This window comes from Brachycentrus maculatus, unplaced genomic scaffold, assembly GCF_059751285.1.
Source record: "Brachycentrus maculatus isolate JH-2025_06_01 unplaced genomic scaffold, ASM5975128v1 h1tg000446l, whole genome shotgun sequence".
In the NCBI taxonomy this organism is placed as follows: Eukaryota; Metazoa; Arthropoda; class Insecta; order Trichoptera; family Brachycentridae; genus Brachycentrus; species Brachycentrus maculatus.
This window is the reverse complement of record NW_028281194.1, coordinates 96,454-121,503: the sequence shown is the minus strand read 5'-3', so window position 1 is coordinate 121,503 and position 25,050 is coordinate 96,454. Positions and strand designations below refer to the sequence as shown.

General features: G+C 31.2%; 1 protein-coding gene across 2 annotated transcripts in view; it reads right to left on the bottom strand.

Moving 5' to 3' along the window:
* Positions 1-372: 372 nt before the first annotated feature.
* The window catches only part of LOC148302483 (facilitated trehalose transporter Tret1-like), a 29,193-nt gene continuing 4,515 nt past the window's right edge, over positions 373-25,050 (bottom strand). For both annotated transcript variants that reach the window (XM_088271551.1, XM_088271552.1), the window contains exons 2-10: positions 14,526-14,770; positions 5,938-6,096; positions 5,424-5,563; positions 4,630-4,862; positions 4,244-4,385; positions 3,667-3,793; positions 2,875-3,065; positions 2,019-2,157; positions 373-1,897 (exon numbers count right to left, since the gene is read on the bottom strand). In XM_088271551.1, the coding sequence (XP_088127677.1) occupies positions 1,725-1,897; positions 2,019-2,157; positions 2,875-3,065; positions 3,667-3,793; positions 4,244-4,385; positions 4,630-4,862; positions 5,424-5,563; positions 5,938-6,096; positions 14,526-14,770 (1,549 nt within the window). In that variant the 3' untranslated portion in view covers positions 373-1,724. The remainder of the gene's footprint in view (positions 1,898-2,018; positions 2,158-2,874; positions 3,066-3,666; positions 3,794-4,243; positions 4,386-4,629; positions 4,863-5,423; positions 5,564-5,937; positions 6,097-14,525; positions 14,771-25,050) is intronic.

Sequence of the window (25,050 nt, the reverse complement as noted above, 5' to 3'; positions counted from 1 at the left end):
GACTATTAGGAATTACGCATATTATTTCAGGACCTAATTTAGAAAAGTGAACCAGCCCCTTGTTAAAAAAACAACAACAATTCTTTATTTCACCTTTATTGATAGTTAATTACTTCTGCAGAAATATTTCAAAAGTAAACTATAAAAAATAATTTTGAATTATTAAAATTTAGAGGCTCGCATCAACGCACCTCACGTTTTTCGATGATGTTAGTCCTATAAGATCGTGTGTGAAGTATGAAGAGAAAGATATACGCAATCATCCCCTAACATCAAACGTAGTGCTTATTTGTGAAAAGTAAATTGCCACTACTCAAAATAAAATTTCGCAAATTTCTTAACGTATATAACACGATTCGGAATAAAAATATATTTTCCCTTTTTACTCGAAAAACTTTATTTTTATACATGGCTTAAAACAGAGTATATCATTAAATTCAAGATACTCCATTGATACCTCTAACATACAATACAAAAATAAGACCCTTGTTTTATTTATTTTACTAATTCATTGACAAACCTATTCTTCAAATAAAGGCGAAATAAAGAAAACGATTTTTCACTACAATAATTTCCGCATTTGAAAATTAGCAAACAACATTTTACAAAACATCTAAAAGTAAGAACTTTATAATTGAATCATGATAAAATCGATCTCTAATAACATCATGCACCATATTGGCTATGCCATAATTTGCAACGATTCATCATTGCATAATAAATAATATCTACGACATATAACAATTTCAGGTGCGTACAAATCTTTTAAAAATATACAAAACTTGCATATTTGAGTAGATTAAATTAATAACTGAAAGGTATTGGCGCTTATAATACATTTCACTACAATATGTCATTCAACTCTTAATTAGATTAATTTCTAAGTGCATACTTTCATTATATAATAATATTAATTTGATGTAAAGCTGCCACTAGTTTGCGAACTCACAATAGTTGATAGATGAATATTTTCCCATGCTCGAAGGGTACGACCCTTTGACAGCGATTTATTGCGATCGGATCCAACAGCAAAAATACCAAGATCGACAGCGATGTACTGTTTGTTTTTTAATGTCTCTATCGGAGAAAATACAGATTAGCGAAGTTCTACATATTTGCTAACGTAAGAAATATTTTGATTATATTCTAGCTTCACATTTGTTTGAAAATTAAAACTACACAAAACAAAATATAAGCAAAGTAAAACATAAGTACACACGTTTGGAATACCAATAATCTATTGTATATTGTATAATTTCAATACTCGAAAATTCACGTCGCTGTACGCAGAAATGTACTCTGAGTTATCTTCAGGGCTTAAGTGTTTTCATGCTCTTCGTTTTGCGGACCATTATTCTTGTTACATTTTTTACTAATTCAAGATTCTGATACCTCAGACAGATGAATAAGTACAGCTGAATAAGTACAGGTTTTTTTGTACTATACCTAAATATATACGTTTCAAGTATTTTCATTTGATTCCTACAATACAAAATATATTAAAGATAAGCGAAATTAAATAAGGACAGCTCTTTTTTTACCATCCCAGAGGATTAAATAGAGCCCCAAAGGACCAATTAATTACTAAACGTTGGATAATTTTGGCCCAAAGGGCTGACTAATGAAGGGTTTACATTGACCCGAAGGGCCAACCTAGCATGTGACAGTCGATTATTATTTACTCGTTTAAAATTATTACTTTTTTAAACTTTGTGTAAATAAATTTAGGGTAACAATTTTCCTTTTTCGACTGATAACAGAATAGGTTTTGTGTTGTCATTTACTATTGGAGGTTTTTTCGTTGTCAATGATGTTGTCCGTCCACAAAAATAGTCTTCTATTTCTTGAAGAGTTTTGCCTTTAGTCTCTGGAAGGCAGTAGTAGAAGAATATTGTTCCTAAAAAAATATATTCAATGATGTAACATCAAAATTCAAATAATATTAAATAAAACATTTTTTAATTAATTCATGCTTTGATTTAAAAATGGGATTATTTTTATAATTTGACTTTTTATACCTAATAATGATATGCATCCGTATAACCAAAATGTTCCATGCCTCTCTAGAGTGTGGGATAGGAATGGATACGTCTTCACCACGATAAAAACAAACAAGTGGGCAGAACATGTAGTCATTCCTCCAACGATTCCTCGAACCTGTAAAATATTAACATTTTATAAAAACTATTCTGTAAAATCCATAAAAAGTATTATATTCCATCCTTATTTGCGGAGTTAACTTGATCCAAAATAATTTGAAGGCAGGGTAAGGGTGGAGTGAGCGCTCCAGTTTATTTGATCCAGGAGTATAATATATTTGATGGGATACAGAAGCTCGAAAGGACTGCAAATAGAGGAGAAAATAGACAATAGCAGCAATGGATCGGAATTTCATACCCGTACTTGTAAAAACTAGCTTTTTTTTTAAAACGAGTTTTTTATTATTAAAAAATATAGAAGGAGATAAAATATATTTTAGAGTAACATGTTTTTCCAGGTTGTTTAAACGAAAGGCGTGCCTTTTCTGATTTTTTTTTAAAGAGATATATTTGTGATTATCTTATTTACACAAATATTTCATACTATTTCTGTGAGCCTTAGCGGCTCATTCTTACAAATAGGTATCAAATTGTGGCAGAGTGGGTTCGAACCGAGAAACTTAGACTTGAGAGTCTGCGACACTAGCCACGGGACCACAAACCGACACAATTATAAAAATATTCCGGACAAAATCATTATGAAAATAGTAACTGTTGGTTTTTCAAAATGCTTAAATTCAAAATATTATGTAAACTGTTCAAAATAAGAAAAAAGCTATGGTTAGTTTTTTTTTAGTCGCGGATTTATCAAAGCCATCGATATGACGTAACATACCTGTGTGGGGTACACTTCTCCAATCATGACCCACGGCACCACCAAGAAGCCCATAGTGCAAGCTACCGTATACAAGAATATGCAGGCCACTGGGATCCAAGTCTGCTGCAGAGGAAGGTTGTTAGCGAGCCAATACTGACGGTAGTATAGATACGTTCCTAGACCGACCATCGTCACTCCACATCCGATACCTGCAAATATAAACGACCCGTTTATTCCGAAATGTAAAAGAATTCAAGAACGACAGACGTTGATATTGAACAAAGTATCGGGAAATAAACAAAAAATAGTTAATATGGTATATCGTTATTGCGTTAACAATGCTTTTAGTGTTTGAATCATTGTATGAATGTTGAATGTCATCATAATGTCAATCATAGGGAGAATTGTAAACGTTACACAATTTATAAAATGATATTATTTATTGATTCGGATTAACTTTGTGGAATGACATGATTATTTTATTAAAATAAAAAACTTTAATATACCACTTAAAAACAAATTTATTTCAAATTAAAACATTAATTTGTACCAGAAGATGAAAACATCTGTCGTTTTCGAAACTAGTCGTTTATATAAATAAAACTCATTAAAGTGGTACATTCAAGTGTTTAATTTTAATAAAATTATAAAAATGATCACTTAAACGAGAAAATGACTGGCTTTAAGCCCTATAAATATTCATTTTCAATAATTTATCTATATTTTTAATATCTTTTTAAAAGTTTTTTTTATTATTATTTAAAAAAAAGGACTTAAGTATTTTTTAATATCAAATAAATAAAAATGTACCTGATATAAAGGTAAGAGGTCGTCTTCCACATTTTCTGAGAGCAATACACGCGATAATTGTAAAGGCTAGTCTCACAATGCCTAAAATTATGGTAGCTAGATACTTGTTCATTTGAGTTCCTGATTCCTGAAAAAAATTAAAATTAAATTTTAACGAGTTTTCCTCCATTTTAGAAATTATTTTTACTCTCATCAATGAAAAAAAATACAGTACATAAATGTATTGAATACGTATAATATTAAACACGTACAAATAGAAAATAAAATATTGAATTTGCATTAAAAAAATTATATCTACATGCGTATATGTTAAATGTCTTAAATTGAACCGTTTTTTTCATTCATTTAACTTAAATTTAAGTTACAAAAAAAATATTTCATAATATATTTCTCCATTTTTTTAATGTAGTAGATAGTTTTGGGCAACTAATTAGTTACACACAATCAAAAGCTAAAGAGATTTGATTTTAATGAATTGAATTATTTTTGGATATGTACATTTTATTACAATTAACAACATGATTTTTGGAAAATTACTCAAATCTAAAATAGTAAGAAATATCCAAAGCGAACTTACTTGAAAAATTTCAACGGCATAAAATGTGATTGTGTTGACTCCGCTAAATTGATACATCATGAAATAAAGGAATAGAATGCCGAATGGTTTGAGAGCGGAAGGACTGAGTAAGGCTTTCACAATTTCTCGTAATCCGCTTAGCCTAAAAAAGTACATAAAATAAACAAATAAAAAATGAAGGTTTATAACGCAAATATGCTATTATCTGTTTGTTAGTGATATGATTATTTTCACGGAAAAATATCACCGTTGATAAAGAAATACAATGGATAGGTAATATAGATTCAAAATTGGTCTCGAACCTAGTTTTATATAGATATTTAAAAATACTTTTTATACAAGCCAAATTTAGATCGTATAAAGGAGGTTTAAAATTTTCGTTGTACCTTTGCACGTTGTTAGTGTGCTTGAACAACAGCATCTGATCGAGTTCTCTGTTGACATTGAACGTAGATCCTCTGAGCTTCGCGAGACTGATTCGAGCCTTCTCATCCTCGTTCCTGGACACCAGGTAGTTGGGCGTCTCCGGCATGATGGTCATGAGGATCAGCGACAGGATGGGAACTATGGCGCTGATGCTGGACAGGACTTGCCAGGTCAGGAAGCTTCCCATGACGTACTGTCAAATCGTTAAATCGTATTATTATTCTATGTACGACTATTAACTGTATTCTCTTATGTAAAAAAAATTGATTTGCTTATTATTTATCGACGACTTAATCTAAAGTGGCCCATTCCCTCTAGGCTTATCAGAAGAAAGTAAACACTAATCTAACAATCACAATCCCAAAAACTCACTTTGTCATGTATTACAAAAATATTCTGATAATTCACGTTGTTCCGTTTTACGTGTACGTAAAAAAACGACGAAGTATATTCTTTGAATGGTAAATGCTACTCCATGGTTAGGCTACCATTTTTTTTATTTATCTAAAATATTTTTCAATGAAATTTTCTATAAAAATTTTACATGGCTTTTTAAAGCGCTTTTTTTCTTTTTTCAGTAATTTTTGATAAAATAACGGACTTTTCTCTCTTTATTTTGGGAATTTATATCCCACACGCTTTTGTAAAACTCTAAAATATGGAACCGGTTGATTTAGATCGACACCATTTATGGGCTACATTGGGGGTTTAATTTGTAAAACTGTGCATATGATTGGTTCTAGAATTAGCTTACCTGGATTAGGACTCCTAGAGATATGCACACTGAAGCCAGAGCTCCGAGCATTCCTCGGAGGTGAGGTTGGGTCACCTCGCACGTGTACACTCGCGCTGGAGCACCCACCATTCCCGAACCTAGCCCGACCAACAAGCGTCCTATGGGATAGCAATCACGTGTACGTTTTAAACAACAACTTATACGTACTGTGTGTATTAAATGTTAAATCAAACACAGATTATTTTAGTCTACTAAGTTTTATTTTATTGTTAAAAACCACATAAAAAATAATTTTGTGACAATTGTTTCGCCTAGTTATGGCATTTTCAAACGAATGTTTGAATCCAGCTTAGTAGACTCAAAAAATCAGTGTTTGATTTAACATTTAATACATAAATTAAATGGAGTTCTACAAATTAAACGCCAAATCTATAAATAATATACGTACTGTGTTACGTTCCCGTCATTTGTCTAAATTTTGTAATACCTTCTCGAGACAAGATAATAATGCCATAGTCATAAAAATATTTACCAATATATATCATTTCGATGTTCTGGGCACTGGCAATGAAGATCCATCCCAAGATTAGAGGAACTTCGGTGAGAATGAGAGTCAGCTTCCTCCCAATCGAGTCCATCAGGTAACCACCCAGAATACATCCCAGTGGAGTACTAGCTGAGCTTAAGCTGGCTGAAAATTATAACAAAATTATTAAAACTCCAAAATACTTATGAACAATCGAACATTTTTTCACAATTTTGAAATTATTGCCAACAGTGCGAGAGGACGAAACACATTTTTTCTGATGAAAGCAACCCTTTCATTTTTAAGGCCTAGAATTTATTAAATATCAACTTAATTTTCACCAAACCCAGGTAACATTTTACGTGATTGATTTTTTCTTAAAACACCGTTATTGTATTGAAAAAATTTTGAAGAAGTTTTTTTTCGAATTAAATATAAGGTTTTGAGAAAAAAGGTGTTTTTGAAAAGTAAGGGTTAAAAAATATAAAAATATTTTTTTATATAAATTCTAAATAGCAAAAACAAAAAAAATCCAACAAACGAAAAAAATCGGGCGTGGAAAGGCATGTCACCTATTCGGCGGTTGGCCGGCGAATGAGTTCTGTCTTTGTATATATCCCCTCATTTCCTTCCTACAAGTTTTCTCGTAAGTTGTTTGGTGCGAAAAAAAGAAAAATGTTGCAGAATGAATGTTGATAGGTATACCTAACTCGTTAGAAAATCACATGTAAAAAGGTAGTTCGATAAAGGCATATGTTTGAAGACTGATGGCGTTACTGACTGAAACGCCGCTAGTCAAAATTTTAGACTTGAAAATGATAAATTAATTGAAAAATTTAAATTTAGTTAGCCTTGACGGATGTTGTATTTTCCAACAGCAGAAAAAGAGCGATAACTACCGGTGATCATCTTTTGTTCTTTCTGCCCAAATTGTATAATAAATTGCTAATAGTGCTAAAATCCACGGTAATCTCAAGATTTGTCCTTTTCCGAGATCCTTTTGTTTCAAAATATAAAATCAATGGCGTGGCGAAAACGGTTCATGCCAAACAATAAGAAACGGAAGTCTTAGCGAATGCGTGAATAAAATCAAATATATAAAAAAATGTATATGGGTGAAAAAGGTATTAAGTAGTAACTTTAATTATAATCTAAATTCCTTGATATCGCTCATCGGAATAAAATTTATTCCAAAAACTATATAAACTCGTATAAGAACAAAGTGAGTATTCGAGAGTAATCGTCAATTTATTGGTCGTGGATTTTTCCCAGTAATATTTTAGTCTTTTCAATAAGTCAATGATCTGAACATGACGAGGCTGCATGATTACTTAATATATTTAACATTACAAATTAATTCGTAGTGCGTATCGACATATCCCACTACCTACTCTTCAGTAACTACGCACGTAACAACCTATGTAATGAATCTACATATTTTGATTCAATATTCAGCAGAAGGTCCGTACTGATAATTTCTTTCAGGCGCGATATCTTTTGTATTAGTAATAATTTTATGCGTCCGCGTATACCTGGGAAAACAACTGACTCTAAAAACTTTTTTTCTAATATAATGAATAATTATATTATTATGTCATTAAAGGAACGGCTAGACTTTTGTCTTTTGTTTTCTTGGTGCTTTCGTCCGCAGTAAAAATTTCGCCAATTTGATTTCAATGATTTTTTTTACGTTTTCAGGCTCCTCGTTAGCCTTGGACGCCCCACGTTCTGTCTTGGTACCCTAGTTCATTGAACAACCTCGACCCCCTCAAAGGCCAACTGGAACCAACAGGTAACATTTTAATGAAACTTTTATATTATGCATTATACACATCGACCCCTCAGCATACGAATTACTAATTGCATTAATGATTTTGTTAATGTTCGATCTTTTGCTAGAAACAAACTATTTATTTTTCTTTTCAATAGTCATAAATTAGATACAAAATTTATTTAATGATTCTTTTATCTTAATCGTTTATCTACATATGTACAACTTGTGGGTTTAAAAACCAATAATCTTATTCCTCGTTTTATTTTATGGTTTTATTATTATTTTTTACTATTTTAGTATAAAATCTATGTTACATTTTGACTTCTCAACATATGCATCATGAAGAAGAATATGGAGGTCTGTGTAGTTACAAGGATTACACCCGTCAAAGGCTGGTTTAAGTGAATGCTTTATGTACGTGTAATATTCACCATTCTACCAGGATTGACAACACACTACGTTTCGGAACTCATAAGGGTGAATGTTACACGTGTAAAAAGCGGTCACTTAAACTAGCCTATGACTGTTCGTAAGGCCTGTTAATACTCAAACTTCCATATTCTTACTCATCAGTGTTGAGATGTCAAAATGTTAAAATAACTCATAAGTGGAGAAATCCAGTTTTGTGAACAAGAATTTGGACACCCAAAATATTGTGAAATCTATATGATTGTTTCATTACATTTTTTAAATTGTTTTGAATTTATACTGAAATTACTATACAAATGTATAGTAATTTCTGATCGCGTTGCTCCACGCTGAAGGTTGACAATTATCGTGGCTTTTATTATTTAGCGACTTAGTGCTACAACGGAACAGCTTTCACAAGCTCTAAAACCCGTGTTCTCCGTCTTGCTTTGTAATATAATACATACATATAATTCCTTATTTCTCTTTGCGCAAATGATCCGTACCATTTTTTAAATTTATTGTACTCATGCATATAAATTGTCCCCCTTTTCATGTGCTTCTTAATTCATCTTCATTTCGAATTCTCTGAACCGATCATATTTTTATAGTTTTTCAATAGCAAAACATTTTAAACTCTTTTACTTTTTTTTAAAGATATTTTTAAGCCCATTGTTTTTTTAAGTATTAAAAGTGAAAACAACATCAGTAATACCCTGTTTTAAATGACATCATATTTAAAATATTAAAATTGACCCATTGAGTTAAATTAATGCGGCGACCAAAATATATTTTGTTATACAGACGAGTGAACAATTGATCATTTTCACATGCAATATATTTACATATTATGGAGTGCTATAATGGTACGATGGCGACAGTGGCTCTGTATGGAAACTATGGAATATTGAGGATAGTTTTCGTACATTCTTATTTATTAATAAACCGATAGCTACCGGATATTTATCGGTTGATTGAGTAATTACCTAATTAATTGGTACATCATTAATTTAACATTTTCTTTAAATGTTAAGTACCGCAAGTTTTTTTAGTTTTTTTTGTATATTCTCTTTTCTGTTTGATTTTTTACCAATACCGTTAATATAAAATATTTCATATTTTAAGGACATCTGATAATACTCCTGAAATATTTTTTTTTAGTTTGGCTATGTGACATTGATCCATTGTTAAAAACAAAACACAATTTGACCATTCATTCGTGATCTGAAATTGACGTATTTTTCATTGATATTTTTTCAAAATCAATCATTCTTTACCTCAGAGAGTACTGACTTCTCTTGGATTTTACGACTAGATGATGGGACTGAACGCCATGTGACAGCCCAGCGACCAACCAAGCAGTAGAAAGGGAGAGACGTTGCGATTTCTGATTATTAATTTCTGATGCAAGTCTATTACATAATTTTTATACCGGATGAATTTAATTATTGTTTTGTTTTCAATGTCTAGTTTACATATTTTTGCTCATGCGCAATGTTAAATAAGTTTCGCCTTATAATTATTTCCGTTTTATCTTATTTTATGTTTGGAAATGAAATATGATTTTCTATACGCTCAATAATTACTATTACTTGAACCCTTTGCTTCGACGAGAACATCCCTAAAATTTTAAAGATTAAGAAATAATATATCATTTAAAACCACAAGTTAAAAAAAATAAGCTGACAAGTATTGAATATTCCAATTGACAAATAATTTCTAAATAATTTTCAATATTAAGACATTCCGAACATTTTTTCTATGTAGAAGTTTAAAACAAGAAGGGTTATATTTTTCTACCTGACAAAAAATATAAGTAAATACTAATGGTTTGATAATGTGCTCAACCATTTGAAATCACAATTACGAAATAAGCATATTAATTGATTTTGATTAGCACGTGATCTAATCGATAATATTTATAAATATCTTAATAGCGTAAACAAAATTCGCATTAGATTTGAATCGACGATTAATTTAAATAAATTATGGCTCCATTAAAATTTGAATAATTACCCGACACAATGGAGAATTGTGACCAAAATATGAATGTCTTCGGTCGGATGTAATTTGGTAATGAAGCAAAAATAGATGCAAAACATGTTTGGGTACTTTAGGAAAGTAGGTTGCGTTAATGAAATTTCGTTTTGCTGTGAGAAAATCTCATTGTTTTTGCGCAGCAATTTATTAAGTGAAACCTTACTATTTGCTAATAATCATCCAAGATTCATATCCTATCGTTAGTGAAACCACCCTAAATAAAAAATATTCATCATCTGAGTGAAAGGAATAGGACATTAGGCTTTCAGTACCTTCCTAATTTAATACGCAAACAAGCTTTGCAACCGATTGTATTATACTTATCAAAATGACAAAATTTCACATCTTTCCACATCAAAAGTCGAAGCTCACGTACATATCAATTAACACGTATAAGAAAAGATAGCGCATAAATAAGATATCATTCAATCCTTGCAATGGAGTAAAATGTTCTGTCTTTTAACAGAAAAACAAAAGTATGAATTGATGTTCTTTTTATATTTTTGCAAATACCTCAGTTTTTTGTTGTTGTTACAATCACATATTGTTTTTTCTCATATACATACGAATATATTTACATACGTGTATATTTGTATGTATGAAACAACAAATAATATAACTCTCGCCATGCTGACAAGACAGTCGCAGGGCTCTTGTTCATCTTACATTTCATATTTACTACCTACTTAACTAAATACCTGCTTGTCTACATGAAAATATTTATTAAAGAACGACTTATATTATAGATACTTTATTTCTTCATTACAAAGTCATCATAAATATTGGATTCTTTCTTTATATTGGTACTCGTGAATAATGTTATAAAAACATACAATACTATTCAAATTGACGGGATTGATCAGGAAGGGCTCGATATTTTACATTGGAATGACTTTGAAGATAGTGACTGCACTTAAAATGCACTTGGCACGAGATGTTACTGTAACATTGGTGCTAACGTAACTTGGTATTGTGACGGCAGATGACAGTGAGAAAATAATAATCACAAGTGCAAAGAGATAAGATGTGTATCTATTATTATAAACGTATATCTATTTGTGTAAAGCATATGTGTGAAATAGTACAGTCGTTTTTGTGTGTACATTCGAAATTATATTAACTGCGCATATTTTTTAAATTATTGGTAGTCTAAAGTCAAATTTTCAGGCTTAACAAGCATCTTGACTTATGCATTTTTTTTTACTTAAGACTTTAAATGGTAACAGCCAAACTTGTATATAAATCAATTCTCTTTTGAATAGTTTATGTTTTTTTCTTGAATCATTCTTTCAATCAAATATATGAGGCGAATATATTTTGAAATAGAAGCAGAGGAAAGTTGAGGAAAAGTTGTCAAGATCAAGTATTTCAAATACTTAAGAGTCAGGGTCAGGAGTCGGAATCGGTGGGTATGTATGAGGAGACGCAGGAATGTGCAAGAGTTGTGAATTGAATTTGTCAATATTTTTCAGGCCTTTAGCGAAACATATTAATTGAGAAAAAACTAATGATATTAATGATATTTGTTAAGTAAACATATACTCTCATTTTTTTGATGATTTCTCATGACCTAAACATAAATTTAACTTTTAAGCCTGCGGTGCCTGGCTAAACTTAAATGCATTAGACTAGGATACAGGAGGTGAGCATAGGGTTAATTTTTCCCGTATGGACTTTTCCTTACAAGGACACATTGGTATGGGCACAGAAGACGTGGAGAACCTGAACATTTTTTTTTCAAAGATAAATATTTGTGTTTTTATTATTCACACAAATATTTCAATTTCACACTATTTCTGTGAGCCTAAGCGGCTCATTATTACAAAATGGTATCAAATTGTGGTAGAGTGGGTTCGAACCGAGAAACTCTCACTTAAGAGTCCGCGACACTAACCACGGGACCACGACCGCCAAAGTTGTAAACCAGGCGATCACCTCGAAAGGCATCTAGAGGAAGACCAAAAAATTCATGAATGCTACAGAAAGATAACATGATTCGAAGGCATGACCTAGGTGACGTTGTATATGATAGAAGGATAGGTCCAACTTGAGACGAGGAGAGCAGACCCTAACAGTCTACAACGATAAGTGGGGATGGAGCAAGGAAGAAGAAATTACAAGGTCAAATCTTTGACAGGTTCACAGAATACACGAAATGATCTAGTGCATGGGTGGCCAACATTTTCAGTAGTCGGGCCAGATTTTAGAAATGAGGTTTCCTACCGGGCTATAAAACAAAATTTCTTTAATTATTCAAAGCAAACATGAAATATATTGCTTTTTTAAAAACATTAAAAAAATGATAATCAAACATATTTATTAAATTTGAGTTAGGCAATAATCAAACGTATTTATTAAATTAGGGAGAGGCTTATTTTTTGAGCAATTTGAGAAATCAGTTTCTGGAGACAGAATTTTAACGACACTCTCCAAACATTACTTAACCATTTCACAATCTGAATATTGGTTCGATTTTTTGCTAATATCATGGATACTGCATAACTAGCTTTTACAAAGAATTTTAACTCTTGAATCCCTCTAGTCAGTCGGTTATAGCAGCATCAATGTGCATTTAAAAGTCGATCGCAAAATGTTGTGATTGTTTGTTAAAACGAAAATACCATAGAAGATGATGAGATATTTCCATATATGGGATATGATACAAAATACGCACGATGGAATGTTCTTTTGGTGGTTTTATGTACACTTAAAAAAAAAGTGTGATATGTTCCGCGGGCCACAAGAAGACACCTAGGGGGCCACATGTGGCCCGCGGGCCGCGGGTTGGCCATCCTTGATCTAGTGATTCCGACAACAATGCTGGCACCGATTCTAGTATCTCTTTCTTTCGTCGGACAGTAGGCAGCGGTAGGTAAGGCACGTGATGAGACAGTAAAATAATAGTGCACATAATATTGTATGTCACGCTCAAAGCACGTGCAAAACGAAGCGTTTAGTACCGCCAGCAATAGTAATTGTTTAATTGTAACACTGATCATCATTTCTTATTGTCGGCCACTAGAGTAACAAGAAGACGGAAACTCTTGCAGTGTAATGTGCAAGGTTCTTAGAAAATCATGTCATGGAAAATATCGGTCAACTGTTTCTAACGAAATCACGACCGATGCAAAACTAATCGTCGACAATTTTCGATTATCTTAGCCTACAAAAGTTTATTATATTGTATAATCATTATATTAAACGGAGAAACAATGTTTTGACGGATACTTATTGTGCGGCAGGCGGTAGATAAATAAAACTAAATATAATTACAATAATTTTATTCACAACATTCTGAGTGAATTTAATACAAACCGGGTTTTTCCACATAGGAGTCGTCATTTTACATTGACATCTCAACAAAGATGAAGAAGAATATGGAAGACTGGGCATTTATCAACCACACTACTATACTAATTACAATACGCATGAATAATAAATCAAATAACATAACTGGTTAAATTATTTTCGTGATGCGACCTAGATTGTTTGGTTTGTCATCATTTTTCTAAATTTTTAGCATAAGTATCGTATGCATTTGACATTTTCAAGGAGTAGAACAATATCGCACTGATATCTAAAATCACCTGTCAAGCTGAGGTTAGAGAATGTGCAAAAGTTTACCCTTATTTATAATTATTATCGTTGGGAAATTCGTTACATTATCGAGAATCGTGAATCGAGTTGCGTTGACATCGATTTTAAGTACTTATACATTTATAAAAATGTATTTTTTTTATACAAATGATTTTCAACGGATGAGGATAGAATTTAGAGACGAAGATCTTCTTAATCGTTTATTTTGTACAAAAATAACTTTTAACTGGAATATATGATGTCATCAATATTTGATCAAACATCTTGAAACAATATTCTAAGTGAAGATGCAATTCCTGATTAGCAGCTTATAAAAGCGGGAGACACACAAATAAATCATTTTGATGAAAAGGTAAATGCACAAAACGACGATAATATATTTATAAAAAAATCAACATTGTCATTCTGAAGCAATTAAGGGGAGCTCGCAATCAGTATGCGATCGACAGTGCTAGAAACCGGCCGTCGTCTTGGCGCACGATTTAAAAAAATATATATTTGAATTAAACTTTTTTAAGAAAACATGTTGATAAAATATTTGAAACTCCTTACCTTTTTTCAAAACCATATATTTATTTCGAAGAAAAACTTTTTTTTTTCGTCCAAAAACGGTGTTTGAAGAAAAAAAGAACAATTACATCAAACGTTACCTGGGTTTAAAGATAATTAAGTTGCGATTTATCGTATATTGTCCCTTAAGCGAGTTGAGATCACTCTCTGATTGGGGGCTTCTAAGAAGTCGGACTTGTCCAGTATGTCAATACATTGTACTCACCGACCCAGCTCGCCTGGTACTCGTCTATCTTGATGATGGAGTCCGGCGCCTCCAACTGCGGGACCACCACAGCGGAGAAGCCGAACACCAGGCCCGTGTTGATGGTGCCCAGGTTGGCCACCATGGCGGCCATCACTTGGCGGAAGGACTTGCCCCTCGCCTCCCTGCCGCCGCCCGCACCCTCTCGACTCGCCGGGGAAGTCACCGTTATTTGGGGGACATCCACCAAGGATTTCGTTTCATTTCTGACAAAAATAAAACAATATAAACGTTACTATTAGTTTTTGACATCTCGACATAGAAGAAGAAGAATATGGAAGTCTGGGCATTTACAGGACTTAAGACCGTCATAAGCTAGGTTAGGTGAGATTGTGAAAGAAAAACATTTGTTTTTTACAACTTGAGTTTTTTTATTATGACGACTAGTTTCGAAAGTTATGCTTCCATCTTCAGGTCTAAATATAAACTGATATCAGTTTATAATTAGACCTGAAGATGGAAGCATGGCTTCCGAAACTAGTCGTCATATTAGAATAAACTTAAGTGGTAAAAAAAAGTGTTTTTCATTTACAGTTTTATCATGTCTTACCACAAAGTGAATGCCGAAACAATAAATAAAAGGTTAAGTGAGCACTTTACTCACGTGTGACATTCACCAATAATACCCATGATTGACAACCACACTACTCAATGATTGGAACTTCTAGATATACCATTTTGATCAAACTCGTAACATGTGAGTTCACAACGGCCATCTATGTTGGAATAGGTATTTTATGTAGCTTATAATTAGACCAATTATTTTATTTACAACATTTTGAGTATACCCAAATTTTTGTCACCAAAATAACATTGCGATAAGTTTATTTAATTTTTTTTTTAAAAATAATAACAATCAATACATAATTATACTGATTGGGCTACATTCTTCAAAACGCTTTATAATTTTAAAAAAGTTAAGTATTTATGAATATATTTTGTATTTCAAATTGAATTTATAGCGGCCGGATCTAATTAGAGTATAAACAAAAATTCAACGAATAACACGAAAAATCAACATGTGTTTTTGATGTGTACAATACATAATCATAAACAAGCGTCAGAAATAAACATAAATTTTGCATTTAAATTTGTCAACAAAATTCCGAGGCCTCCGTGCCGGTTTAACCACATAAAGGAACCCATTTACGCTCGAATATTTTTGGCTCGGGAGAAAAAACTGAGCCTAACTCACACTCGAATAGTTTGTAGTTTCCAATATACATACCGCTCACTCCTTTCAAGAACATCATAAATAAAAAAAACATGATTTTCAGGAGAACGTTTTTAAAGTTTAAAAATATCATACAATGTATTAAAAATAAATATCAAGCCACTTATTGAACTTTTTACTGTGCAACAGATCTTTTTAGGTAAAACCTGAAGGTATTTTCTCAATTTGAAAAATATTTAGTATATTCAAAAAAATAATTCAACAATTCATTTTCTTCTAACTGCAAATACAAAACTTTCTGCCCTGTAGCGGGTAAATATTAAGTTCAAAATATGCAGCTTTTGCTGGGATATAGTACATTTTCTGGGCATTCCGAAAACATGCACAACTGAAAATAGACGATTTTTGATTTATGACGTACAAAAATAATAGTTTTTCATTGCCAATACATCAGTTCACTTAAAGAGTCAACAGTCTGAAAAACTTTTCAGGAGCGTCATAATGAATTTATACGGACTTTACCACGGACTTTTTTCTTCGAACCCTTAACCCCCCCAGATTGTGCATAAGGCATGGCATCATATGAACGCAGTGTTATCTTGATCGCTAACATATGAAGGGTAGATGATCTACATATCTATCACTCTAATATTTATAAATATATTGAATAAATATTAGAGTGATAAAATCATTTATATTTATTTGACCACCTCTGCGAATCGAACCCGGGATCTCCAGTACGGTAGCCGAGCGAAGTGACTATTAATTACACTACGGAGGCAGACTTTGTAATATTTTATAATATTTTCAAAAATGTGCTTTAAGAATTTGGGATTCAATCTAAAACTTTTCATTGAATTGAACATTTTGGAAATAAAATTGACGAGAAAACTTTATTTCAAATACAAAATTCAATCATGATTATTGCGATGGTACAAAAGTTTGCTGACATGTTCAGTGTCGGTTTTTGACTCCTTGGCGCTTTCGTGCGAAATTTGTCCCAAAAAGGTACCCAATGTCAGGTCGACGACTGAAAGACCTTTTTTGAGGTTTTCAGGATTCTTAAACATTTCTTCGAGTGTAGAAGAAGTAGTGGAATGGCGGGAGATCTTTCGGAAAGCCGAAACCCGAGGAGACCTTCCGAAGAATCCAGCTATCGACTTAGAGATGTGACAAATGGTTTACTGTTACTTTTCGGTTACCCGTTTGGGGTGATATTCGTTAATTTTTCTCGGTATTTACTATTTATTGACTAAGGTCTTTATTTCATTAATTGATTCGGCAGTCACTTTGTGGTAAAATCTATACATTTTTAATTAATGTTTTACTTTGTATGGTAAATACCACTATTTCTTAAAATCTACTGTGACACGTGTTTCGATGCATTCCGCACCATATACGGTGTTTGAAAATGATGCGGAATGCATCGAAACACGTGTCGCAGTAGATTTTAAGAAATAGTGGTATTTACTAAGTTTTTTTATGTCAAATAGTCGAATATGTTGAGAACAAGAAATATGTCATACTCAACTTAATGTTTTATACTGATTAGGGTGATTAAGTAATTTGAAACCGAAAGGAAAAATAATTCATTTAAAAAGTCATTTTTAATTTTAATTTTATTTGATCGCCCGTGTCCATCCGACACTCGCAAATGTTGGCGTCAATGTACTTTCGCCTTTCATGTTCAAACGTGTATAGGGGGCCTAAAAGAGAGATCGAACTTTTCTAATTTGATAATGAAACCAATAAAGTGATTCTTTATTAGCTCTATCCTTGAGGTGCCCCTTTCCTCGGAGATACTTGTATGTCTTCTCAAGTTCATCAAAGAAACAGTATTTATTATTATTGTTATTCTTACTTTATTAAGAAATAAATAGCCTATACATATGAATTGGCATGAAAATTCTTGTCTTTATTATACACGACAAATAAAACATCTTTTAAAAAGAAATAAATAAAGGTAAAACGAAAAGTTAAATACCAATTTTTAATATCAAGTCAATTCAAATAAAGTGTCCATTACTGGAAATTCCTCTTTGTGATCTAATAGTTTAAAAATATTATGTTTTTTTTACCATGATCAACATATCGTAGTCATACAGGAGAAAGTGACCAAGTGCATTTTTTACAAAAAACGTGATCATTGACTGTTTGAAATCTTACTAGCTTAATATTGCCCTGAAAAAATAATCCCAAAGGATTTTAAACTTGGAAGTATAATATATGGACTTGTTGAAAATGACTAACTGCATTGATATTTATTTTCTTGCCAAGCAAAAGTGACTTAAATGGCCCTCCTGAACATTTTACGTTTTGTTAGTTGGTCACTTTCTCCTGTACGATTACGATATTTACATCAAATGTGATTCTTATAATAAATTGGGATCAATAAATTTTTATGGATTTTAATATATTGGTGACAATAAATAAAATCGAATCTGGCAATTCCAGCATAATAGTTTAACGTGCTATCGTATATACTACATATACGAGTATGACATAATTGAAGATATAAATATGAAATGGTATATATATATAATGGTATATATAATATATATATATATATATATATATATATATATATATATATATATATATATATATATATATATATATATATATATATATATATATATATATATATATATATATATATATATATATATATATAACTTATATTATTTATATCCTTAAATATGATAAAATAGAAAATAACGGTTGATTGATAAATTTGGTTTAGGAATATATGAATATAATATCTAAAGAGCAGGTAAAATATCGGTTAGTTTTCAGTTCTAGTATCAACGTGTTACTCGTATATATTATATATCAAACACTTGACTTTGTAGATAATAATATTATTAATGGATCGTTTGTGAAAGGTCGCACATTTTTAATAACACATGAACTTATTTATATACCACACAATGTGTACAAATGTGTTTTTTTTCGCGTAATATTCGATCGTATTGAATATTTTAGTTCTAAGAAATAAACCCGTCAAGGTTTATGAAATGTACATACTTATAGTATGTAGGAACATACGTGCATTTTAAATAAATAAATATAAGAGATGACGCATATAACGACATTTTTAGTAAAGTAAAGTACCTATGTAATTACTTTGTCCCTATCGCTGTCAGCGGGACATGTCCATAAAAATAAAAAAAATTTAAATTTATTTTTGAATATATCAAAGGTCATGTTAGTCCTAGTGTGAGCTACCCTTCAATCGCAGTGCCATATTTTTTGCCGCTATCAAACTCTCATCTTCACCCGATGGTGCGTACGGCACTGCATCATAAACGCAGTGTTATCTTGATCGTTAACAAATGAAGGATTGGTGATCAGCCCTCCGCTTAAATTTTGCCGTTATAATTTATAGTTATTTAGTTTTTAATTTGAGTTTTTCTTAGTAAATCCACTTTTTAAAAATCTATTGTGACTCGTGTTTCGATGCATTCCGCATATTTTTTTGTTTGAAAATGATGTTATAACACGTGTCACAAAAATTTCAAGAAATAGCGGTATTTACTAATTAATCTTAAATTAAAAATGGATAGATTTTACTACAAAGTGACTGTCGAATCAATTAATGAAGTTATTTAGTTATTGGTCTCAGTACTAGGAAGGAGTTGCAAACACTATCCCTGAAACATTCGCTTCCTCCATTGACCCGCAATTTATCAGAATAACGTACACGATATACATAGTTACACACCAACCATAATTTTGTACGCCTCCGTAGTGTAGCGGTAAGCGAGTTTTCTACCGTGCTGGAGGCTCCAGGTTCGATTCGGGAGGGTCAAAATAAATCTACATGCTCGTTATAATTTCCATATTATATACATATATGTTGTAATCAATTATAGCAGTCGATGTTTGCACACCAAATAGGTGATGGGCGTATAATCGAACGTTCTTATGCAGAAAGGTCATTATTTGACAATCTGAAATATTATTGAGCATAATATTATTAATACATCTCTTAAATCGAGGATTTACAAAAAAATATATTATTTATATTATTCTACTAGTTTTTAATACCTATCTAACCCTCAATTACGAGACGTTCGTAAAATAAATGACGGAAACGCAATCTCTGCACGGGAGCACCGAGTCAACACATGTAAAGAATTTATTGACTAGTACACATTAAAAAAAAATTAACCGATATTTTATGTTCGTATTTTATATAAAGTTTTTAAAAACGTGTTGCACTAATTTTTAAGTGTTTTTAGTAAATGTTTTTGGTAAAATGTGAGTTTTTCTTATCGTTGTATATTTTTTTTCAATTCAATTTCAATTTATTCAATTTATTCAATAATTAATATATACATTACAAACAAACATTTAAGGCGTATATATTAAAAAAACAAATTAAAAATTACACAAGAAGACTCTTGTTAAATGTGTAGAAGAACTTTTACGATAGTCCTGTATTAAGGTACATTTTAAAGAGTCCTGTAGTCTGGGGCAAAACTTTCGCAAAAATCATTCAATAAAATAAATGACAAAAAACGTGTCGCGTAAGTCTTTGAAAATATTTGTAAAATTTTTATAAAATAAAAATGTTATATTGATAGGGCATTCCTTATTATATGTAGGTGAATAGAAATATAATATGTTAGAATGGAATCCACGGTATGAAATAGTCGGTAATTGAGCTTTGGTACATCCAGAGATGGCCGCGATACTACGGGACCGCTTCTGTAAATGGCTTGAAAACATTTAATTCGGCGGTAGTCTAGAAATGTCCTTTCCGATAAATAATTATTCACACAGTCGGTTTATTTGATAAACTCGATTAATTTATTTAATATAATACACGTACATCCGACCACAAACAACTATGTAAGTGTGCGGTGAGATTGTGCAGATGTCATTTTAGTTTCTAGGCAAATTTCAGGGTTAACTTTACTAACTATCTCGTTCACTCTCGTATACTTTTAAATCGGTTTGAATGCGACACTTTCCTGGTTTTTGATAACACATTTTAAACCAAATCAAATATATAATAGCATCATTGTGGTTATAAAGATAAGCTAGTACGTGTATTTATCTAAGAGTTACTGTGAATGTGTGACTAGAAATATTTAAAAATTTTCATTCAATCACAGATGTTACTTAGAAATTCACTTCAATGTATGAAAAAGTATTTTGTAGTACATTTAAAAAAAGTGGCTATATATATGTGACTAAGTATGTAGGTACGGCGACCATCTGAGTTAGTGAAAAGATCAACGCACGCATCGCGGTGGTGCCATAACGAATTCGATCAAATGTGTTTAAATATTGTTGCACATTATTTTGTCATGAAAATAATCGAAGTGAATTGATAGTCGTCAGTTTGGCTCGTACTTGTCGTAACTCACAACCCGCATATCAATAAACAGTCAATATTTCATTTATTATCAGCCATGACCGTCGTGGTCCCGTGATTTCTCTCAATTGATTGCTTGATAAACAATCTCATTAAATTATTGAGCGTAAGAAGGCACATAATGCTATTTGAATTAAGGCAGTTTACGCACATGAAATCAACAAGTAAACAAATTTATAATTTCATTAATTTGACATCTCATTTTTCGACATGAGGAAGAATATGGAAGCCTCAGCATTTACAGGGCTTATGACCGGCATAGGTTTGGTTAAGTGATCACTTTGCACACGTGTAACATTCACCAATTCTACACATGATTGACAATCAAACTACTAAAAATGTTGAAACATCTAGATATATTGATCAAACTCGTAAGTATGGGGTATTATAATCACATACTTGAGAAACGCTTGAAAACGTGATTATTAATGTATTTTACCTTTTAATTTGACCAAGTAATTTATTTACAACACACTCGAAATGTTGTAAAAAAATATATAATTCTCCTAATATTTGTATTCCCGTAACCCATACTGTATCTAGGATAAACGTTTTTTAATCGAAAGAGTTTTTGGGCATGTGATTTTTTATTATTATTAAAATGTTTAAAAGTCACTGCTCTTATAATTATTTTACATTCTGTACATTAATTAAATCGACGATTAGATACTTAAACTAATTAAAATATACTTGTTAAAACAAATATATTTTAATAAGGAATATTATAAACAAGGAATCGCCATTTGGAATTTAAACATTCTTGTGACTTAATGCCAGTGTGTGCGTAACTTCTAAAAATCCATTACATTTCTGTTGTTGCCCTAGCACAGAAAAGAAAAAAAAAGATTTATTATATACTTGTTTTATTAAAACACGCTGGTTTTTATTATTATATTTTGATAAGGTCAACTTAAAAGATGTGAAGGACGCAAAGTACATAAAGAGCAAAAGCATTTGGTCGATTTTCAATTTAGCTGCACATGTGCCCATGTACACATGCGCGACGAAACATGTGATTATTTATGTCCCTAATCCGAACGCAATTCTCATGTAACCTTGCGAAGCAAAATGGTTGTCCATTTTATTAGAAATTACAGATTTTAATAAGAGATTTAATTATTTTTTTGCGTATATATTTTCCAATGTAGCATATGGCTAGTGCCCTATGCTACATTGATGTAGTCATCCCGACGCGGTGTTTTATTAATCGTTAAATACACGAAAGAAAGGTGTCCAGTCCAGGGTTTTTTTTCACCTGCATTTATTTTAACCTTCCCGAGAATCGAAACCGGAATCTCCAACACGGTAGCCAAACCCACATACTTCTACACTGTGGAGGCGGACACTGCACTTTATATATATAAATAAATATATATATATATATATATATATATATATATATATATATATATATATATATATATATATATATATATATATATATATATATATATATATTTATATATATATATATATATATATATAAATATATATATATATATATATATATATATATATATATATATATATATATATATATATATATATATATATACATATATATATATATATATATATATATATATATATATACATATATATATATATATATATATATAAATATATATATATATATATATATATATATATATATATATATATATATATATATATATATATATATATATATATATATATATATATATATATATATATATATATATATATATATATATATATATATATATATATATATATATATATATATATATATATATATATATATATATATATATATATATATATATATATATATATATATATATATATATATCCGATATAGATTGATTCTTACTCAATATGGATTTGTTAGAAACGTGTTAATGAGTGTTTTGTTTCGATTTAATAAGTATTTTGTTGCAGCCACAAATAATGAAGTATCTAGAGCGCGTGACTAATCTTTCAGCGCTTAAAGTTCAGAGATCAAGCTCATCCACATGGCGCGGCGAGCTGAGTTCTCGCGGTGGACGCGACGCGCGACGTCACGGCGCGCTACAGAGAACAGCGCATTCGTGGAAAATGCAGACGTTAGCCAAGTCGGAGACGCGATTAGCTACCATGTGTGCAGTGTAGATGTGACGTCGCTATAAGTCAGCTACATAAATAATTGTTTAACTCTCCTTTAAACGATGAAATGACATAACACCGAATATATTTTACATACCTGTGCGTTGAGATCATTAGTTTCTGTTTTAAAAGAGTAGGTACATATTAGTTGCAAAATAATTCTCCAGTCTGTTAATGTTGTCTGGAGAATAATTTGAAATTTAGTACTTAAGGAGATTTTGGCTCCGAATTAATTACAAATATAAAGGGATTTGAACTGAATTTTTTTTTAAATTATTTTACCTAGATTTTGACTCTATTTGGGCAAAATGCATTTACGGTTAAAAATGGCCTTAAAAAACATATTCAGTTTCTTGTTGCTGTTAAATGTTCTTCTTCTAACACCTGTCCGTACCCTATGGTGCATAGGGCACTGAGAATTGTATTGAGGCAGTGTTATCTTAATCGTTACTTATGTGAAGGCAAGGTGATCACTCCTGCGCTTCAGGGACCAGTCCAGGGTAATATTAAATACTTATTAGAGTGTAAAATCACTAATATTTCTTTTCATCCCCCCCCCCCTGGGAAACGAACCCGGGACCATCATCACGGTAGCTAGAAAAATATTACTGCTTAGTATAAGTGATTCGCAGATAGTACCCTTAAAAATGGTGTATTTTTACAAAAGGGATGGTGACGGTGCCACTCATTCAAAGCCATTCATTCATCACTACTCATAAAATAAGTCACTATTTTATGAGTAGATTAGACCGGATTAGACCTAACTTCATCAAAGTCAACTCAATCACGAATTGACACAGATATAATTCTTGTACATATATAGAAGGACTTATGTGTGTTTGTTACCCTTTATACCTTAATAAACAAACAATACAATATGGATGTAAAATAATGTTTCCGGGTTTGTTCTCAATTTTGGCGTATGGAAGAAGAAGATATTTTTACAAATTTCAACTAACTAAATTTGTTTGAAAAAAAATCGATGTTAAATTTTATTCACCTAAAAATAATTGATATTAATGATTTTTTTTTCTTGCTTATAAAATACCAATACTCACGCAAAATGTCTAATAATGAGGGGCGTTCGTTCAGTCGATGGACCAGGATTACTAAAGTTATTTTTATTCAGTCGATGGACCAGGATTACTAAAGTTATTTTTAGACATTTTTAAAACAGATGTATTTTTCTAACCAAACACTAGAAATTTATAACATAACTTTGGACTTAAACATCAAAATTATAATTAGTTTATTAACGTAATTAAACAATGAATACGTTTAATATCATAACAAATCTAAATACCGGAAAACATTTAAAACTGTTGTTCGCTCACGGTGAATCGAAAGTGACTGATTTAAAATGAGAACAAATGTTATAAATATGGCTTATGTATAACTATCAAAGTTTAATTAATAATCATTGAGACATTTATTAAGTCTCAAGAGAGGTCAAATTCTCCTTATCAACATAGTAAATTGTGTTATCGTCTGAGCAAATGCAACGAAATCATCCCGATCCCTGGTACGATATTATTTATTGTGATAGTATTTATTTATTTTATTAATATTTACATAACACATATACAAATACAATAAAAACTATTATATTAATTATAATTTAAAAATTATTATATCCAAGATGTATCGGCAGGGCATCGTTTAGACTTCGTCAAGGTTTCGTCATTACCGAAATCGTCAGACTAGTTAGGTTAGGTTAGGTTAGGTTAGTAACGACGAACACCGGACACTATCAAATAAATTTGGAAAAAAACTATACCGTATAAATTTTATTATATAAA